The sequence below is a fragment of the Eumetopias jubatus genome, unplaced genomic scaffold, assembly GCF_037043125.1.
Source record: "Eumetopias jubatus isolate StellerSeaLion01/CBP00866 unplaced genomic scaffold, mEumJub1_p1.0 scaffold_8, whole genome shotgun sequence".
NCBI lineage: Eukaryota > Metazoa > Chordata > Mammalia > Carnivora > Otariidae > Eumetopias > Eumetopias jubatus.
In genome coordinates, this window is record NW_028274814.1 from 58,511,642 (window position 1) to 58,530,272 (window position 18,631).

The following is an 18,631-nucleotide window of genomic DNA, read 5'->3' on the forward strand; positions in this document are numbered from 1 at the left end:
GTGTTACAGGCCCCCATAGCAGCACTAGCCTTTAGCATTTGGTTTACTTATTTTTTTATATTAAAAAAAAAAGTAAAAAAAACAAACCAAAAAACAGACTTAACTCTAGAGAACAAACAGATGTTACCAAAGGGGAGACAGGTGGACGGATGGGTGAAATAAGTGAAGGGGGTTAAGAGTACACGTCTCATGATGAGCACTGAGTAATGTATAGAATTGCTGAATCACTATATGGTACACCTGAAACTAATATAACTCTGTATGTTAACTATACTGGAATTAGAATTAAAAACAATAAAAAAATTTTAAATATCTTTTTTTCAATTTATTTGGCCATATTCACTTGCATCCATTCTTCCTAGACACCCTGTTCCTCTTGGAATTTTGGTAGCCTTTCACATACTATCGGGTAAGCCCATGATGTCTACATTTCCCATGCATACAGAGATTTCCTTTTTCTTTTTTGCACTTACGAGTAGGATTCTCAAGTAAATGAAGCTTTCATTGTTCTGACAGCAGTGGCTTTGATGGACCATTTGGCTCACATATCCCATAATTGACCAGTGAGAAAAAAATGTACATTCACAGGGTGATTTTTGAGGTTAGAATGATTTCCTTTCAAGTGTACTAAACATAATGCCAAGCCCCAAGGAAGCACTGGCAATAGAAAGTTCGGGGTTGGCCAATCTAATCCTCAGAACTTCTCAAGCACATCTTAATTGAAGAACACTTTGCAGATGGAACAATAACAAAACAGACTCCATATTTATACACATAACATAATACATCAAATCATTTGTCAGTCATCTTCTAAGTGCCCAGGTAGTGGAAATAGATCTCAAGTCATGGAGGACATACGGTTAAGCATACAAATTATATAGTCAGAGATTCTGCCACTTACTAACCATGTGACCTTAGGATGGTTACTGAACCTTTGTTAGCCTCAGCTTTCTCTTCTTCTAAAATGAGGGTAAATAAAAGAAACTACCTCCATGGAGGCATTAAGAGAATTAAATAAGGGATAATTATAAAAAGTGCCAAGCCTGGCATTTAGAAATCACTCAGTAAATATTAGCTATTAATAACTTTAAAGTATGAAAGCTCCAATAACCATATTGCTCTGATCTCTTTCCTGGTTTTCTAGATTTTTTCAGTGCCCTCTTCCCCACATCTGCCCGTCTCCATTCACTATATACCCCCCTCCACTGTTCTGCTTACAGCTGCTCTCAACCATCTGGAAACATGATTCACCAAGACTCCCATGGTATAATACAACCAAAACACAAAATTTGTGTTTCCTTCAGGCACTCTTTTTTTAAGGACATGACATTATCTATGACATTTTGTTGCCACTATTTTTATTTAAATAATAGTTTGCCTTTTACCAACAGTTTCCTAGCCCTTACTTTATCTACCTCATATCTTATAAATCCTTACCACTATTTATTTCCCTAAACATAAATCTTCGTCTTCTAAATCTTTCCTTGCCTCTATTTGTTCATTATAGAAAAGGTCAGCAACAACATTACAAAATGCCTTAAAAATTTAATGATTATCATTTACTTTTAATTTTTGACCTGTTCCATTCTTCCTTCTGAATACTGCAGAGCATTTCACTCTTTCTGTTACAAGACTATTTCCATGAAATGTGATTACAATGTAAAAAAAAGGAAGTTCTAGAGGATTAATTTATGTCCTTTACTAATTTCTAGAACAGTCACGAAGTTTTCAAGTCAAAAGATGATTGTTCCAACTGCCTACACGAGTCTAGTGTCTATAATCTGACAGAAATTTTTTTTTCCTCTCTAAATTTCCAAGAGGTTAAAAAATTATTACTGCCTCTGGCAAGAGGTTGTTTGGAAGCCATATTGATTGGCTTGTTTCCTAAACCTATTGGCTCACAGTGCTACAAAGACTAAAAAATGTTTTCCTTCAGTAGCTGAGCCAAGATAACGTGAAAACAAGCAGGGAAGCAGTATGTTAATTTAAAAGATGGTGGTGTTATAATATCCATGATTTCAAAATACAAATCCCACACATTCATTTTGTAGGGAAATTGGTGCAGGAATATCTGATGGTTGAAAGACTGAGGAAAACAGAGAGCACCATGGCCTCAACACAGGGGCCTGGAGCTTGGGGGGCGCCAGCTCACGATAGGGAGGAGACCCAGAAGTCACCCCGCTCTTGGCTCCATCCCTGCTTCCACCATTTATTTCTCATTGGACAGAGGGCAGAGACTGGCCAAGTTGACATCTCTGATAATGATTTTAAATCTTCCGAAAGGGCAGCAATTTCTCCACTGTGGTGTCTCATAAGATTGATTTCACTGCAGTACCTCGGGCTGGTATTGATAAATAACCACACATGGGCAAAACATAGCTGCAGTAACAAAGGCAGCTCACTGTAACGCTATTAGACCGTCTCCACAGTCTTCTCTTAAGGCCCAGTCTGAGACAGTCCTTCTCAGTTTCCCAAAACAGATTGCTTCCAATGTGGGGGTTTTTCCCTTCCACTCCAAGTCTCTCTATATTTATACCAAAACGTAGGGTGTGGGGTCTACCAGAATTACAGCTGGTGATTTTATAGCAAAACCAAGCAGCCCCTTTCTTCCTTCCTTCCTCTCTCTCTCTTTCTTTCATTCATTCATTCCACTAAAATTTAAGGAATCTCTGTATGTCCCAGGTATTAACCTCCCAGATTAAACACTGTTCCTGGGGAGCTTCCCAGCTAAGTGAGAGAGAGAGACAGACAGACAGACAGAACCTTGAATCAGATACTTAAACAAGTGACTACAAAGTTGCAAATGAGAGGTTCCTGGTGCTTGGGAGGAAGGCCCCTTGGAGGAAATGATACTCAAACAGGATCTAAGGGATTAACATAAGTGAACCGGGTAAAAGTAGACAAGAGTCTCCCAGAAAAAGAGACGGTGTATTGAAAACCTCTAGAGAAAGAGAGTGTCTAGTGTTTCTGAGGAGGTGAAAGAAGACAAGACAGAGTGTAAGAGGTGAGAGGAACACTGTGGAATTGCATGCTGAAGCCACAGGCAGGGACCAGATCAGGAAGAGCCCTGTGGGCGGTAAGGAGCTAGTCTTATGGTGAAATCAAGGGGAAGCTAATGAAGGGTTTTAAGCAAAGTGATGGCATTATCTGATTTGCATTTTAAAACAATAACTCAGGCTACAGTGTGGAAATGGACCGGAGAGGAAGCCAGATTAGATACAAGAAGGCCAGTAAGAGACTATTGCAAAATTCCAAGCAAGAGGTCATTGTCATCTGGAATAGGATGGTGGACGGAGGCAATGGGGAAAAAAAAGAAATAGATATCAGAAAGAGAAAGAAATGATCTTCACAAACTTCAAAATGTCCTTCAGCTCTATTCAATAACAATTTCTTTTTTTAAAAAGATTTTATTTATTTATTTATTAGAGAACACAAGTGGGGGGGGGGGGTTGGGGAGCAGGCAGGCAGAGGGAGAAGCAGGCTCCCCACTGAGCAAGGAGCCTGATGCGGGACTCGACCCCAGGACCCTGGGATCATGACCTGAGCTGAAGGCAGACACTTAACTGACTGAGCCACTGAGGCGTCCCTCAATAACAACTTCTTAATAATATATGCCTTCCCTATGATCCAGCAATCGCACTACTAGGTATTTACCCAAAGAATACAAAAATACTGATTTGAAGGGACACATGCACCCCAATGTTTAGAGCAGCATTATCAACAATAGCCAAACTACAGAAAGAGCCCAAATGTCCATCAACTGATGAATAAAGAAGATGTGGTGTACGTGAGCGTGCGTGCATGCGCACACACACACACACACATACACACACACAGGAATATTACTCAGCCCTAAAAAAGAATGAAATCTTGCCATTTGCAACGACATGGATGGAGCTAGAGTGTATTATGCTAAGCAAAATAAGTCAGTTAGAGAAAGACAAATACCATATTATTTCATTCATATGTGAAATTCAAGAAATGAAACGGATGAACATAGGGAAACAAGAAAAGAGAGAGGAAAACCATAAAACAGACCCTTAACTATAGAGAACAAACTGAGGGTTGCTGGAGGGAGGTGGGCAGGGGGATGGGTTAAATGGGTGATGGGGATTAAGGAGGGAACTTGTGATGAGTACAGGGTGTTATATGATAAGTGATGAATCACTAAATTCTACTCCTGAAATTAATATTACACTACATGTTAACTAATTGGAATTTAAATAAAAACTTGAAACTACAATACATAAATAAACCCTCATCAAAAAATAAGTAAATAAAATAAAAAATAAAAAAATATATGTTTTAAAAGTGAGTAAGAATAGCAAAACAAAAGCAAAGTAACTACATATCCAGCACCAAAGCTGTGGCTTAACTTTAAAGCCGTATGACCTTGTCATCTCAAGATTAAGATGAAGTTCTGAGCACCAACAGGGTGACTATGGACACACCATCCAACACTCTGCATTACTGTTATCACCAGACCCCCCCCCTTCTTCTAACGCTGTTGCCTAGGAGCAACTGATCCTGGGTCATTTTAGTGAGGAACGCCTCCTTGCAAAAGAATTGGGCTGACACATGTGGTTGCAAAGGTTTTGAAAGATTAGACATCCTTTCTATTGCTCATTCAGCACATTTTCATTTACCACCTGCTATGCTATGTGCCAGGCAACTGTCAAGGTTCTGCCCTCGAGGGGCTCAGTCGGCTAAGCAGAAAGCATGTGAACAAATAATTGTTATTCAACAGTACAGTAACCCAGAGATATACAAATTACGGGGGTTAAAAAGAACAGATTTTAAATTAAGATGGCAGGGTAATAGAGATTTAGGAGAGGGAACTGGGAAGGTTTTACAGACATAAAGATGGTCAACAGCAGGATCCCTGGAAAGAGGACAGCTCTTGTCCAACCATGAGCTGATGGATACATCCTCTCCTGGTCAAGCTATGTCATTTGCATCTGCAAGGTTTGTCCCCTAGCTGCCAGTCATGGCTACAGAGGACTTTCCATTACCCATGAACACTGAGCTGATGAATCAGGCCAAGACAAGGTTCTATTACTATTCTAGTACTATTATATCACACCAGTCTTTGAACCACACCAGGGAAGGGGTTAGTGCATCTATTCCTAATTAGACAACTAAAAAGCCTGGCTCACTTTCAGGTTCCCTTTCCTAGAGTCTAGAACATCTAGAATTTCATCATTTCTAATCCTAAAAAGGCACAGATTATCTGATGTATCAGATAACAGGGTATCTGCTAGCTGCTACTTAATCCTTCTCCATGAGTTTTCTCCAGTAAAAACTGCTCCCACAAGCTTGGTGAGTGTGTTGTGTGGGCCATTTCCTCTTGCTTCCATCGTGGGCAGTGAGAAGTGAACAGATTTACATTTTATAATGATAATGTTGGCAGCAGGGCGAAGGATATCGCAGGGAGGCAAGTTCATAGTAGTGAAACTATTAGAGAGTTCTTGAATTAGTCCACCTAACACTGAACTCACCAGCGGTAGAGAAGAAAAGAGGGGATAAATTCAAGAGATAATTACAAAATAAAATTGGACTTGGATAGTGGTTAGTATGGAGGATGGATTCAAGCTTAAGACCCAGGTGTCCAGCTTAAGTGACTGGACGGGTCACGACCTGGGACAGAGAAATGAGGTAGGACGGAGAGGGCAGGAGCGGAATTCTGAACATGTGAAAGGCAGGGAACCTATGGGCCACTGAAGATAGCACCCAATGGGAGAAGGGACTGAGTCTGTTTTCATTCCATTTTACCATTATTTCCCCAGGAACTAGCACAGTATTTAGCACCCAGTAGCAGTTGCTCAATAAATACCTGAAGGAATGGTTGAACATTTGTTCTATATAGAATCATCAAAATTTTAGGAAAGCAGTTTTGCTGGCAGCAGGGCATATTCCTGTAGGTGGTAAGTCCAACAAATGTGAAAGGGAATTTCGGATGCTTCAAAGCCTTATTTTTACATTTAGTTTGAACTCTGACTTTATTTTGTAGATTCTTGATTTGTTCTAAATTTCATGGGTCATATAGAAGCACTATATTTTTTCCTGAGTCCACTAACACACACACCTTTGGATTTAAGGAAACCTCCCAGCACCCCCCGTCTCAGTCACCTAGAAGACCTGTGAACCATAGTCATTTCAGTTCTTGTTGACCTGCCGTGCTGCTGTCAAAGTCTATGTCAGGTTCCAACAAAAAGAAACAACTGGCAAATTTAAGTTATGGCTTCGGAATTAACAATACTTGGAGAATATAGGCTATTATCTGAACCGTTGATTAGACCCAAAATGTGTATAAAATCAGAACCCTAGGAAAAGAAAATTTAAGCAAAATTATTAGATTATGTATATTTTACAAGCAGCTGTTAGCCAGTGCTTTATTAGTAGCAGAATACCCCAAATAAAAAGATTATTGTATAAATTTGATTTGCAATTGCCTTTTTCTCAGCACCTTTTCTTTTTTCTTAGCAAAGAGCTAAAACTCTAAGGCTGGGTAGATAGGAAAAAAATAGCATTTAAGGGGGAAAAAATCCTATGCATAAGAGTTTTCAGAATAGAGGCACCTGGGTGTCTCAGTCAGTTAAGCGTTCGACTCTTGATTTCGGCTCTGGTCGTGATCTCAAGGTTGTGAGATCAAGCCCCACGTGGGGCGCCATGCCCGGTGGGGAGGCTGCTTGAGATTCTCTCTCTCCCTCTCCCTCTTCCCTTCCCCTGCTCATGCATGCTCTCTCTCTTTAAAATAATAAATCTTTTTTTTTTAAAAAAAAGGGGGGTTTTCAGAATATAAAAAGTTGGTTATCCCCCAAAAGCACACTGTTTCCTTTACAGTCAGCAGAAGTGACCCACACCCCCACCCTCTCACCACCTACATTTCTCCACCACAATTATCCTCTCACCTATTTTTCTGACAAGCCGCCAATACAATGTCTTAATTAACAATCCGCCTAGATTCTCTCCTTTACTTAGCTGCTGCTCCCTCTGTTCTGTCAGTCTCCACAGAGCTAGGCATAGGAGAAAACCTTACGTTTGTCTGAAAAATTCTGCTTTATCAGGCTTCATTCTCAGCCTCTATATACATCCTAAACCCACATCTGGGGCCACTGCATGTTCAGCCTGAGCCCAGGGAAATGTGGATCAATCCTGGCCATTAGGGGAATGGTTTGGCTAGTGGTCAGCCACAGCTGTGGAAATCACCACCAAGTTATGCCTTTGGTCTTCTAGCCTGGACCTTGAGGTGTAGCTCTGGGGACTTGGCTTCCATCTTATTTTCAAAACACAGCCTCAGGGTGCCCTTCCAGATAATCAGTGCCGAGCTCACACACAGTCCCAGAACTGTGCTTCAGCCTGTTCTCAAAAACAGTCCCTAATTATGAAGCCAATGCTGGGGACCCCCACCTTGTTCCCTTGAGTGTCTGTCTTGACTAAATGATCCATTCCCAAGCCTCTAGAAGGGTGGGTCCTGCCTTCTTCTGGCCACTACCTCTTAGAAGCTGCCAGTTACTAAAATCTCCAGACTAGAGGGTGGGAACTTGAAGTCCACTGCTATCCTCACCCCACCAATTCCCCCATCCTGTTGGGCAAATCAACACAGAAGTTCAGAACCCTACAGATCACAGGATATGACCAGTCAGGCCATGAGGGATGACAAGCATACTGTGCTATCTTCCATGTGAAAATTACAGGCCAATTAGTAGAATAGAGAGTGAATTGATTTGAACAAATACAAACATTAAGAAAATGTTCTCTGTACTCACTGGTATCTTTTCATTCCCTGACCAAATTAATTAAGCCAGAGAAAGTCAGTGTTGATATGATACCTCTCTCTAAGTTAATCAAATGCACCTTTATGCATTTAAGAGATTTCTAATATAGGGCACCTGGGTGGCTCAGTTAGTTAAGCATCTGCCTTTGGCTCAGGTCATGATCCCAGGGTGCTGGGATCGAGTCCCGAGCCGGGCTCCCTGCTCAGCGGGGAGCCTGCTTCTCCCTCTCCCTCTGCCATTCTCCCTGCTTGTGCTCGCTCTCTCTCTGTCAAATAAGTAAACAAAATCTTAAAAAAAAAAAAAGTCTAATATAATTAAGAAGTGCATATAAACATATCAATAGCAGAAATGAAAGAGAGGCCTACTGGCATTCAGATGCTCAAAACTAAAGCAAAATCGGATGGAAATTCCCTTCTACAGCTGGGCCTTTGCCTATAAGAAGGACAAAGATGAAGAAATCAATTGGAAAAAAGAAAAAAAAGGATATACAAGCTTTTTCTACAGGAAAACCCTGTCATGTCACCAAAGCTAAGAAGAAAATGTTATATGGAACAATAACACCTCCTGAAAAAAGTTATCACTCCCATCAGACCTACTGAATGAGATTTGACTCAGTGGTAATTGGCATCATGCATCCTTTTCAATTGTTCCCAGGAAGCTAGAAGCCTGAGCCATAATCAATCTTTGTACTAAATTTTGCACACTGTCAAATATTTTAGAAAGGTTCTGCACCTTGGCACAATGCACCTTACATTTAATTTTCATTTTGTTCTCAACCGTAGAAAATCTGTGAATGTTCACTAGAGCAAGGTCTTAATTTGTAATTATTTCTACGTTTGCAAAAGAAGGAAACTTAGTTTACCCTTCAGCTCCACTGTGGGGCAACTCCATGTACAACCTCACTTCTAATCCTTCGCTTTCCTTTCCTACAAAGGTAACAGATATTTAGACGTCCTGTGACGATCCACTCTCCTCATCTCCTCAGTTACACAGCAATTTGAAGAATACTGGCTATGAATTCATTTAGATACACGATCTTAATTCACTAAAAATGAAATAACTTATCTCATACTGCACTTTCAGTTTATCATAATTATTATCCAACTATAATGACACAAAAGTACAACTGGTAGAGTCTGTAGCATTCTCCATTACTACTTTATATTTCCCTAAGTCCCCGACTCAACAGATTTATCTCTTCTTACTACTCACCGGACTGGAAAATTAACTTCACTCCTTTTCTAGTAGTGGTTTTTTTTTTTTTCCATTGGTTTCTAGTATTACCAAAATGCCAAAGAAATGCTTGCATGCCATAAAAGCTTTAGCAGATAATAACAGTAACAGTATTAGATGTTTGTATAGCACCTTCATACAAAGCACTTTTACATCCATAATCTCATTTTAACTTGATTTCTCATAACACTGAAATATGAAGACCAGGTATTTTTAGTCCTGAATTGAATAAAATTCAGGCTGACAACAGGTACATGATTTGTCAGGAATCATAAATGTCATCATATGAAGGACAGGTCTAGAACCCAGATCTTTAAATTCCATTCCCTACACAGTTCTCTCATGTTGGCACCTGACCAAGAGCAATAGAGTAAATGATCTGAAAATGATTCCTCTAATAAAGAAGCAATGTGCAAAGATTAACTTGCTTCCCTTTGAGAACCTGGATTTCTCTATTATAGATGCAACATTGTGGTTTATAAGAAATATATATATATTTCATCATTCAGATGATCAAAAAACATTTCTCATATACATTTGGTCTTCATTCACAGTTCCTGGCTCACAGTTCCCAAAACCCTTGGAATCTCCTGAGAGATAAGAGCATTGGTAGCACCTGTTATCATAATATTTGGTCTCTTGCCCTCAGTTCCTGAAATCCGTTCAGAATTATAAAGATGAAATGGATATCTTGTTATTCATAACAAGCCTCTTTCCACAACAAGGTTTAATGAGGTGACTTTTGGAAAGCACCTAAGGGTGGCAGTGGTTGCCAGAGAACCAACCATGAATAGAGGACTGGAGCTTTCAATCCCACCCCCTGATTTCTGGGGAGGGGAAAGGGGCTAGAGGTTGGATCAATCACCAGTGGTCAATCATTTCATCATGCCTATGTATTGAAGCCTCCATAAAACCCCAAAAAGATGGGGTTCAGAGAGCTTCCAGGTTGATGGACTTGAAGACTTCCAACTGCCACCATGAAGGGCCCCAAGTGTCACAAGAACAGAAGCTCCTTTGTCTGGGACATCGCCCTTCTTCATCTGGCAGTTGATTGTACCCTTTAATATCCTTTGTAGTAAATCTGTAATATAGTGAGTAAGCGGATCTTCTGAGTTCTGTGAGCTGTTCTGACAAATTAATCAAACTCAGGGAGAGGTAATGGGAACCTCTGATCTGTAGCCATTTAGTCAGAAGCATAGGTAACAACATGGACTTAGCAACTGGGATCTGAAGTAGAAGGTGGTCTTGTGGGACTGAGACCTTTGTCTATGGAACGTGATGTTATCACTGGGTAGATAGTGTCAGAACTGACTTGAATTGGAAGACACCCAGCTGGTGTCTGAGAATTGCTTGGTAATGTGGGGAAGCCTCCACACACATGTTGAAACTGGGTCCAGGAACCCACTTAATAGAAATCAAAATAATGTAACTGGTCTTACTTCTCCTTTCATTAGGGACCACTAGGGAGCTCAAAGTCAAAGGGAAACTACAGTGCCATACTGGAAACTAGTTTCAAAGGGAAGCTACCGTACTGTATAGGATCTTACAACCTGCATATCTACACTTTATGTTTCTCTCTCAAGTATCTACAAAAGAAATTTCTCCACTTCTTCTAAGAATATTCATATAATGGAAGTGAAATACCTTTAAATGGTTTCAAGGTGACTGAGTGATAAGAATGAACAACTAATCCACCAGAACCAATGTCTTTTAAGGAAATAAAAACAAACAAGATAATAAACAATGGAAGCTTTGAAATCAGATAGGCCAGGTTTCAGGTCCCAGCCCTTCCTGTTGCCAGCTCTGGAACCTTGAGTAAGGTTATTAACTCTTCTGGGTCTGTTTCATCCATGAAATGAAGACCATATGAACGTCCACACATTGTTGCCATAACGATAGCAGGAGATAACATGAGAAGAAACTGAGGCAGAGAGGATAGGCCAGCACATGTAGCACATTTGCCTAGAGCTGAAATACTAAAATTCCCAGCCTCTCTTGCACCTAGACATGCCCACGTGATTGAATCCTGACCACTGACACATCAGCAGAATATGTTCCATATTCCCTCTTCTCTTTCCTCCCTCTTCCTAGCGGGATCCTGGACCCAAACTGGAAGGTCCCTTGGCCATCAAAGAAGTACATTAAAGTATCAAGATAGGAGCCTGGGAGCTTGATGGCACTGTATAGCCATCACCGGACCCTCAACTACCAACCTGCTAATTCCTTATTTTGGGAGATAAATAAGCCCCTATTCCACTAAGCTTCTGTGCCAAGTTTCTACTATAAAGGAGGCAAACATAAGCCTGACAACATGAACCTAACACAGACTTGGCAAAGATCTATGCCCACCAAACATTAGTCCCCTTAGTTTCCTTCTAGTCAAAAAGGTACGTGATTGGAAAAATTATCACAATAATATTGATAAGTAAAAAAACAAGTTACCAAATGCTATAGAAAAATAGTATAATCCAAATTTCATTAGCAGGAAAAAAAATTGCTGTGAGACTCAGGGATATCCAGGAGCTCAGATGATTCTATTAAACACATGACTGTAAAGGAAAAAAAAAATGTGTATTTTCATTTTAACAAAGCCATTTAGACAAAACTACTTCAGAATGTCCTGCTGGGTTTCCCACAGGCCAAGGGAAATGCAGGTCCAGGCCAAGTGGAACGCGTCAGAGAGCTTATGGCAACCAGAGGAGTTGGAAATGAGTGTGTCTGGGGTGCATTAATGATGCTTTGTGATTCTTTACAAATGGCCTTGGGTGGATATTCTGAGAAAAAAATGGCTAGTCTGGCTTGTGATTTATATCACATGACGATTCAGCACAATATAAGAGAAGAGTGAGCTGATCGTGTTTTTATTACACCAAAAGGAAATATTTTTCAGATTATAACTGCACACTTGTGGTTTCTAACATTCCTGCTGCTCCCTCACTCATTTCCAAGGAAATTTATGCTTTTTCTGGGCATGAATACGTTTTAGGTCAAAAGAGTATTTATTTAAGTAATATCTACACACATGGGACCATGCATACTTAAAAGGGACAGTCTTTGGCAAAGCAGGAAGTGGGGACCCAGGAGATGGGAGTATTCTCAAAGTAGGAACACTTACCATCACAACGTCCCCTCCAGAAAAATGAAACAAGACAAAACCAGAGAGGGAAACAAACTATAAGAGACTCTTAATCTCAGGAAACAAACTGAGGGTTGCTGGAGTGGTGGGGGTGGGAGGGATGGGGTGGCTGGGTGATAGACATTGGGGAGGGTATGTGCTATGGTGAGCGCTGTGAATTGCATAAGACTGTTGATTCACAGATCTGGACCCTTGAAACAAATAATACATTATATGTTAATTTAAAAAAAGATAAAAATAGTATATAGTGTAAAAAAAACAATGTCCCCTCCAAACACACACACACACACACACACACACACACACACTGCATATTCTAGAAAAATCTATGTAAGAGTTAAAATTCAGCCCTTTAAGCCTAATAATGTTCAACCAATACTTGACGAAAATACATTTATAGAGCCATTGGAAATAGCTGCATCAAAATGTCCTGCTTGGTCTCCAACTGCTCAAGCCAGGGCACTGCAGTGGATCACCCCAGGCAGGATAAAGACAGGGAGCCCTAGGTAAACACAAGCAGCTGGAAATGAATATCTCTATCAAGTGGGAAATCCTGCACTAGGACCAACACTGAAATAATACTCTTGTTCCTCAAAAGCTCACAAGATGGTATTGAGATCAGCAGATAAGGACTTTCAGAAAACTGTAACATGTGGATATGTAGTCATGTAGATAACTGTATATGAGGTGGAACTGAATGAATTTGATAATAACACTATAGGAAGTTACAGAGGTCCAAATAAGAAACAACTAATGAAAGAAAGAAAGAAAGAAAGAAAGAAAGAAAGAAAGAAAGAAAGAAAGAAAGAAAGAAAGAAAGAGAGAGAGAGAAAAAGAAAGAAAGAAAGAAAAAGAACGGGAAAGAAAGAAAGAAGGAAGGAAGGAAGGAAGGAAGGAAGGAAGGAAGGAAGGAAGGAAAGAAAGAAAGAAAGAAAGAAAGAAAGAAAGAAAGAAAGAAAGAAAGAAAGAAAGAAAGAAAGAAAGAAAGAAAGAAAGAAAGAAAGAAAAGAAAGAAAGAAAAGAAAGAAAGAAAGAAAGAAAGAAAGAAAGAAAGAAAAAGAAAGAAAGAAAGAAAGAAAGAAAGAAAGAAAGAAAGAAAGAAAGAAAGAAAGAAAGAAAATTGTAATTAAGGAGATTCACTCTGGCATCTCAAAGAACACTGGCGGGGTGCCTGAGTGGCTCAGTCAGTTAAGCCACTCAAGCCTTCAGCTCAGGTCATGATCCCAGGGTCCTGGGATCAAGTCCTGCATTGGGCTCTTTGCTCAGCAGGGAGCCCTTCTCTCCCTCCCTCTGCCTGCCACTCCCCCTGCTTATGCACTCTCTGTCAAATAAATAAATAAAACCTTTAATAAATAAATAAGTGAATAAATAAATAAAATGCACACTGGCTCTCCTTGGACCCTCCTTGGACTCTCCAGCCTTGATTCAGGGCCTGTTAACTTTGCACAATACATGCAGGACCTTGTATTGCTTCTTGGCAACAACCCCAGGAGTAAGAAAAAAAAAACAGTGGATAAAAGTAGGCAACAGAATAATGATAATGATGACAGCTAACATACATTGAGCATTTAGGAGGAAAGTGTAATAAAATTAAGATTAACCGTTTAAACTATATAATTTAAAATGTGATGTAGAGTTATACATCTGAGTTACAACATGAGTGATTTGGCATTATTTTGCTGAAATTCAGGGAAAGAAGGGATGCTTTGTTCAACCAACAACATCGAGCCTAGCCCACTTAGTTGCCTTTCTGCCTGACTAGCACACACAACTTTCTTCCCATAGGAATATGAATGAAGCATATCAATTAACCGGTAACTTAGCTTCCTGATAACAATGTAGGAATATTTCACTAAGGAATAATAATGAAGTGAGGGCACAGGGATATATACCATCCTTTTTATTGCTGCAAACTGATTTTCCGGGATTTCTATAAATTAGTCATTTCAGAATCTCAGCAGAAAAATACACGCGTAACTTTAAAAAAAATCTACTCGTTGAATTGGTTTAGCTCTTTGTCATGACTGCACACACACAATGATGTAATGACTTCTGCTTCCTAAGAAAAAACATTTTTCCTTATTATTCAGGGATGGTTCCTTGGTCTTGCAACCAGCACAAAGAAGCACAGAATTCACGTGCACACGCTTTAAAAAGGAAATGTTTCCTGCGATCTTACTGCTGCACCTGACAGATAAGATAGGAGGCTAGTTTGTATTTCTTTAATCATCTCTTTTCTTCAAATCTATTTGCTAGCACAAAGTTAGAAGTCAGTTGGGATGACTGAAAACCCTTGTGTATAAAAAGACTATTTTGGATTTCTTTAAAAATGTTTCTATTTGATGAGCTTTAAAGAAGATTGCTTCCTTATCTCTTCTTCACTTCATAGCAAGTTGATATTAGGTTTTGTACATAAAGGGTACCATGGATTGGCCTGTTCACCCTCTATTCCATCTTTTTCCTAGCTTCCTGCTGAAGCTTATTTTATTTTATTTTTTTAAAGATTTTATTTATTTATTTGAGAGAGAGAATAAGAGACTGAGAGCATGAGAGGGGGGGAGTGTCAGAGGGAGAAGCAGACTCCCTGCCGAGCAGGGAGCCCGATGCGGGACTCGATCCTGGGACTCCAGGATCATGACCTGAGCCGAAGGCAGTCGCTTAACCAACTGAGCCACCAGGTGCCCTGAAGCTTGATTGTTTTAAAAACTGCCCCTCCTGGATTTCTCTGCAACTAATGTTCCAGATGCAAATTAATCTTCCCCATTAGATGCACTTGAGGGAGATTTGGAAGGAGAAGATGAATAGGAACCCATCTTCCTGACCCTGTTTCTGTCACAGACTGTTGTGACCATGTTAACAGCAGTGGCAGCCAGGGTTTTCTGATCTCTTAACCACAGTTATGGCAGTAAATTCTTGAACTAAGTAATTCCAGCAGCCACCTCTTGACTACCACTTCTCCATTCTTTCTAATGCTTTTTAAAGCACCTAATTCCCAATAAGAAATATTTTTCTGCTAAAAAAAACCTAGGAAGATTTCTCTTCCCTGCCTTAAACCCTGAATAATGCAATCATATCCTTCATTCCTCAATGTGAAGATGCGATATATGAACCAGGACAATTACATCATGCTTTGTGTGTTTTCAAAGTACAGCGACATGCATTATCCACCTTGATCCTGACCACAAATCGGTGAGGTGGGAGGACAGGTACTGCTCTCCCCACTGCACAGATGAGAAAGCTGAGTCTCAGAAGAGTTAGGTGACTTAGCGGGGCATTTGGTTAGTAAGGAATGGAGAAGAAATTCAATCTCACATTTTACCATTCTTACTCATTTCCTTTGACACTGAGAAGCTTCCCAAGGGCAAATGGAGAAGAGAGAGAAAACACATGGATGATGGCCATGAATTCAACCTTCTACTTTCCTACTTTAAAATAAAAAATTTTTTAAAAACATCATTACACACTAAGACCATTAAGTTCAACTAACACATCTAGGGATGAACTAGCAGAGATGGGCTATTTCATAGAGAATGTGTCTTTGGATTTGGCAGGGCCTGTGTCTCAGCTTCATCGGCTCCCTCCTTTGAAGACTCATCGCTATTAATACAGATACACGAAAGGTCCAGCTCTGTTTGCCAACTCTAACTGTGGATTCCCTTTCTGCCTGATCATCTGGCCAAACCAGGAGTGGCTTGAAGACTTGGCGAGGCCAAGCTTCATTTCTCCATTTCTCCCTAATGACACCTAAGAACCATCCCCCTCTCCAACTAGGGCTCCCTAGAAATAACGATTTCTCTACTTTGCCCTTTCACTGCATATATTTTAGTAAAACATTTGATTTCATTGCACAGGAAACCAAGAAGAAAAACCTTAAGTAAACAAGGCTTGATTGAGACCACTTCAAAAGTGGTGGAATCCTTTCTCTCCCTATCCACCACTCCTCCACTTCAGAACAGTGTCTAACCACAGGGTTAAGATCCAAGAGCTCTAAGAAGCAAACTTCTGACCATATGGTCCCCAGTCCCCGAGAGCAACACCAGTCCTAAGAAAACATTCCAGTATTGCAAATCTTCAAGATCATTCCACAGCCAACCTCGAAACACAAGAATTCCAAAATTCCTGATCTTGCTTCCTTCTCTGCTCGCTCCCTTCAGTCTCATATGAGAAGGGCTCATATGAGCCCTGATATTCTCAAATCAGAAGGGCTAGGAAAACTATTACTTCTGCCCCTGCATGGAAACATTATGTGATTTCTTCACCAAAAAAGGTGACAGCTATAAAGAAAAACATTTATAATGAGGAAAAGAAGAAAGGAGATGAAAAGAAGGAGATCTGATTAATTAGGCAAACTCAATTATCTTTTCCCTACGATATCAAGATACACAGGAAACTAAATTGAAAGGCAACAACAAACTGTACTAACCTGGGGGAAGAGAGAATAAGTTGAATTGTCAATGGTGAATGAGTATAAAAACTCCCCATCATACCACATGCTCTTCCCCATGGGGGAATTCATTTTAGTCATAGCAAAGAGATGGGCGGGGTCACAGCAGTCTTCCATCTGTTTCCTAGGAGAGAAAATAGAGAGAGAAAAGAACAGCAGGTTAAGCGAGCGGCAGACTCATTCACTTGTCATTCCCACCGAGATGTGCAGCCTTACCTCAGTGCTAGCTCACAAAAGCATCTGTGTCTCCAGGGAGATTAGACTACTATTAATTCACTCTTCCAGCCATCAAAATGCATGACTGGAATATTTTTTAATAAAAAAAGTTTAAAAAAAATACATTAGCTCTCTGATGTAGCTAAAATATGTTTGAAGGCAAACATGATCATTATAATTGCAGATTTGTTGATTGACTTAAACAGCCTGGTCCAGAAAAGATTTGGAGGGTCTTCTGGAGACTGTTGAGCTATGCAGCTGCAGCAGAAGTGTATCTTCATGGTGATTTAACAATCAGGGGGATAATTTCAGTGACAAGGCACTTTACATGAGCTGTATGAAGTAGCGGATGCACAGAGTGGCCCAAAAGAAGCCACAATCCCCAAAACTGGGGGCAAAATTAAAGAACGACAACTGGGGCAAATCCTTTTAAATAGAAACAGAATGAGATGAGTGATTTGATTTCTTTTCTTTTTTTTAAGATTTATTTATTTGACAGAGAGAGATGCAGCAAGAGCAGGAACACAAGCAGGGGGAGTGGCAGAGGAAGAAGTAGGCCTCCCGCAGAGCAGGGAGCCCAATGCGGGACTCGATCCCAGGATCCTGGGATCACGACCCGAGCCGAAGGCAGACATCTAACGACTGAGCAACCCAGGCGCCCGATGAGTGATTTGATTTCAAACACTAGTGAAGCCATCTGCGTTCTAACTGGTAAATCTCATGGGCCTTTTTGGTTCTTGTTTGGTCTAACCTCTTAGCAGTACTGGGCACAGTTTAGCACCGTGACCTTTGAGAAGGGATCCCCACTCCTTTAGCATCCGAAATACCAGGGTCTCCTGGGTCACCTCACTCCTCTGGGCTAGTTCACAGGCTACTCTTCTGCTTGCCCCTCCAATGGAAGCCCTGTTACTAGTCTACAAGCCAATATTTACATTCTTCTCAATTTAAAAACCTGTCAGAAACCAACTCTGTTTATTCCCTGAGCTCTCAGGGGTAAAAGAGCTTATGCCCCAGCTCTACCTTTAGAAGGACCAATAAAACAAACTGCTAACATAAACCACTTCTGAGTGGTGCCCCCACAGATCTGCTTGCTCAGACATCTTTGGCCACCATGGTGTAGAAGCTTAAAGCTGAAAGGGGGAGGTAATGTGGAGTACTTGGGTTCAAATCCTGACTCTGCCACCTACTAACTCCATAACTGGGGAACATCTCAGCTTCACAACTGGCCTGACATTATTTTTGAGAATTCACTAAAAATGTCCAGGTGGCACACACAGTACAATTTCAATACATGTCATTATTACATAGTCCCAACTTCGCTGAAGAATACACTGAGTCAGTGTCCGGAGCCTGCTTCCTCAGGCAGGGGCCCTGGCACTCTCCCCACCACATGGGGCTTTTCCCAACGTGCTTTGGTTTGCTTCCTCTTTACAAGGATTTCCATAGAAAGGACAGGGGAGAGGGGCTCAGGAAGAAAGCCTTCATCTGATCAAAGTTGCTAGAATTTGCAGGTCGCCTGGGCTGTTCAGTTGGTTAAGCATCCGACTCTCGCAACTCAGGTCTTGATCTCAGGGTCGTGAGTTCAAGCCCTGTGTTGGGCATGGAAGCCTACTTAAAAAAAATTGCTAGAATTTTCATCACTTCTTGCTCTGACATCATCTTTCCATTTCTCACCAGCTGTGCCTCTTTCCTCTCCTCCTTCATCTTCATGTATTCTTTTCATTGTTTCATCACCCAAAAGGTGGCCTGAAATGGAGGCAGTCAAGTTACACAGTTGACTTGCCTGCATTTTGTCAAGAGTATCCCAGACACTATATTCCATCG

General features: G+C 40.6%; 1 protein-coding gene across 1 annotated transcript in view; it reads right to left on the reverse strand.

The window, feature by feature from the left end:
- The window catches only part of ST8SIA1 (ST8 alpha-N-acetyl-neuraminide alpha-2,8-sialyltransferase 1), a 143,785-nt gene that overhangs the window by 73,408 nt on the left and 51,746 nt on the right, over positions 1-18,631 (reverse strand). Inside the window, exon 2 of the mRNA XM_028113253.2 lies at positions 16,571-16,715. Within this exon, the coding sequence (XP_027969054.1) occupies positions 16,571-16,715 (145 nt within the window). The remainder of the gene's footprint in view (positions 1-16,570; positions 16,716-18,631) is intronic.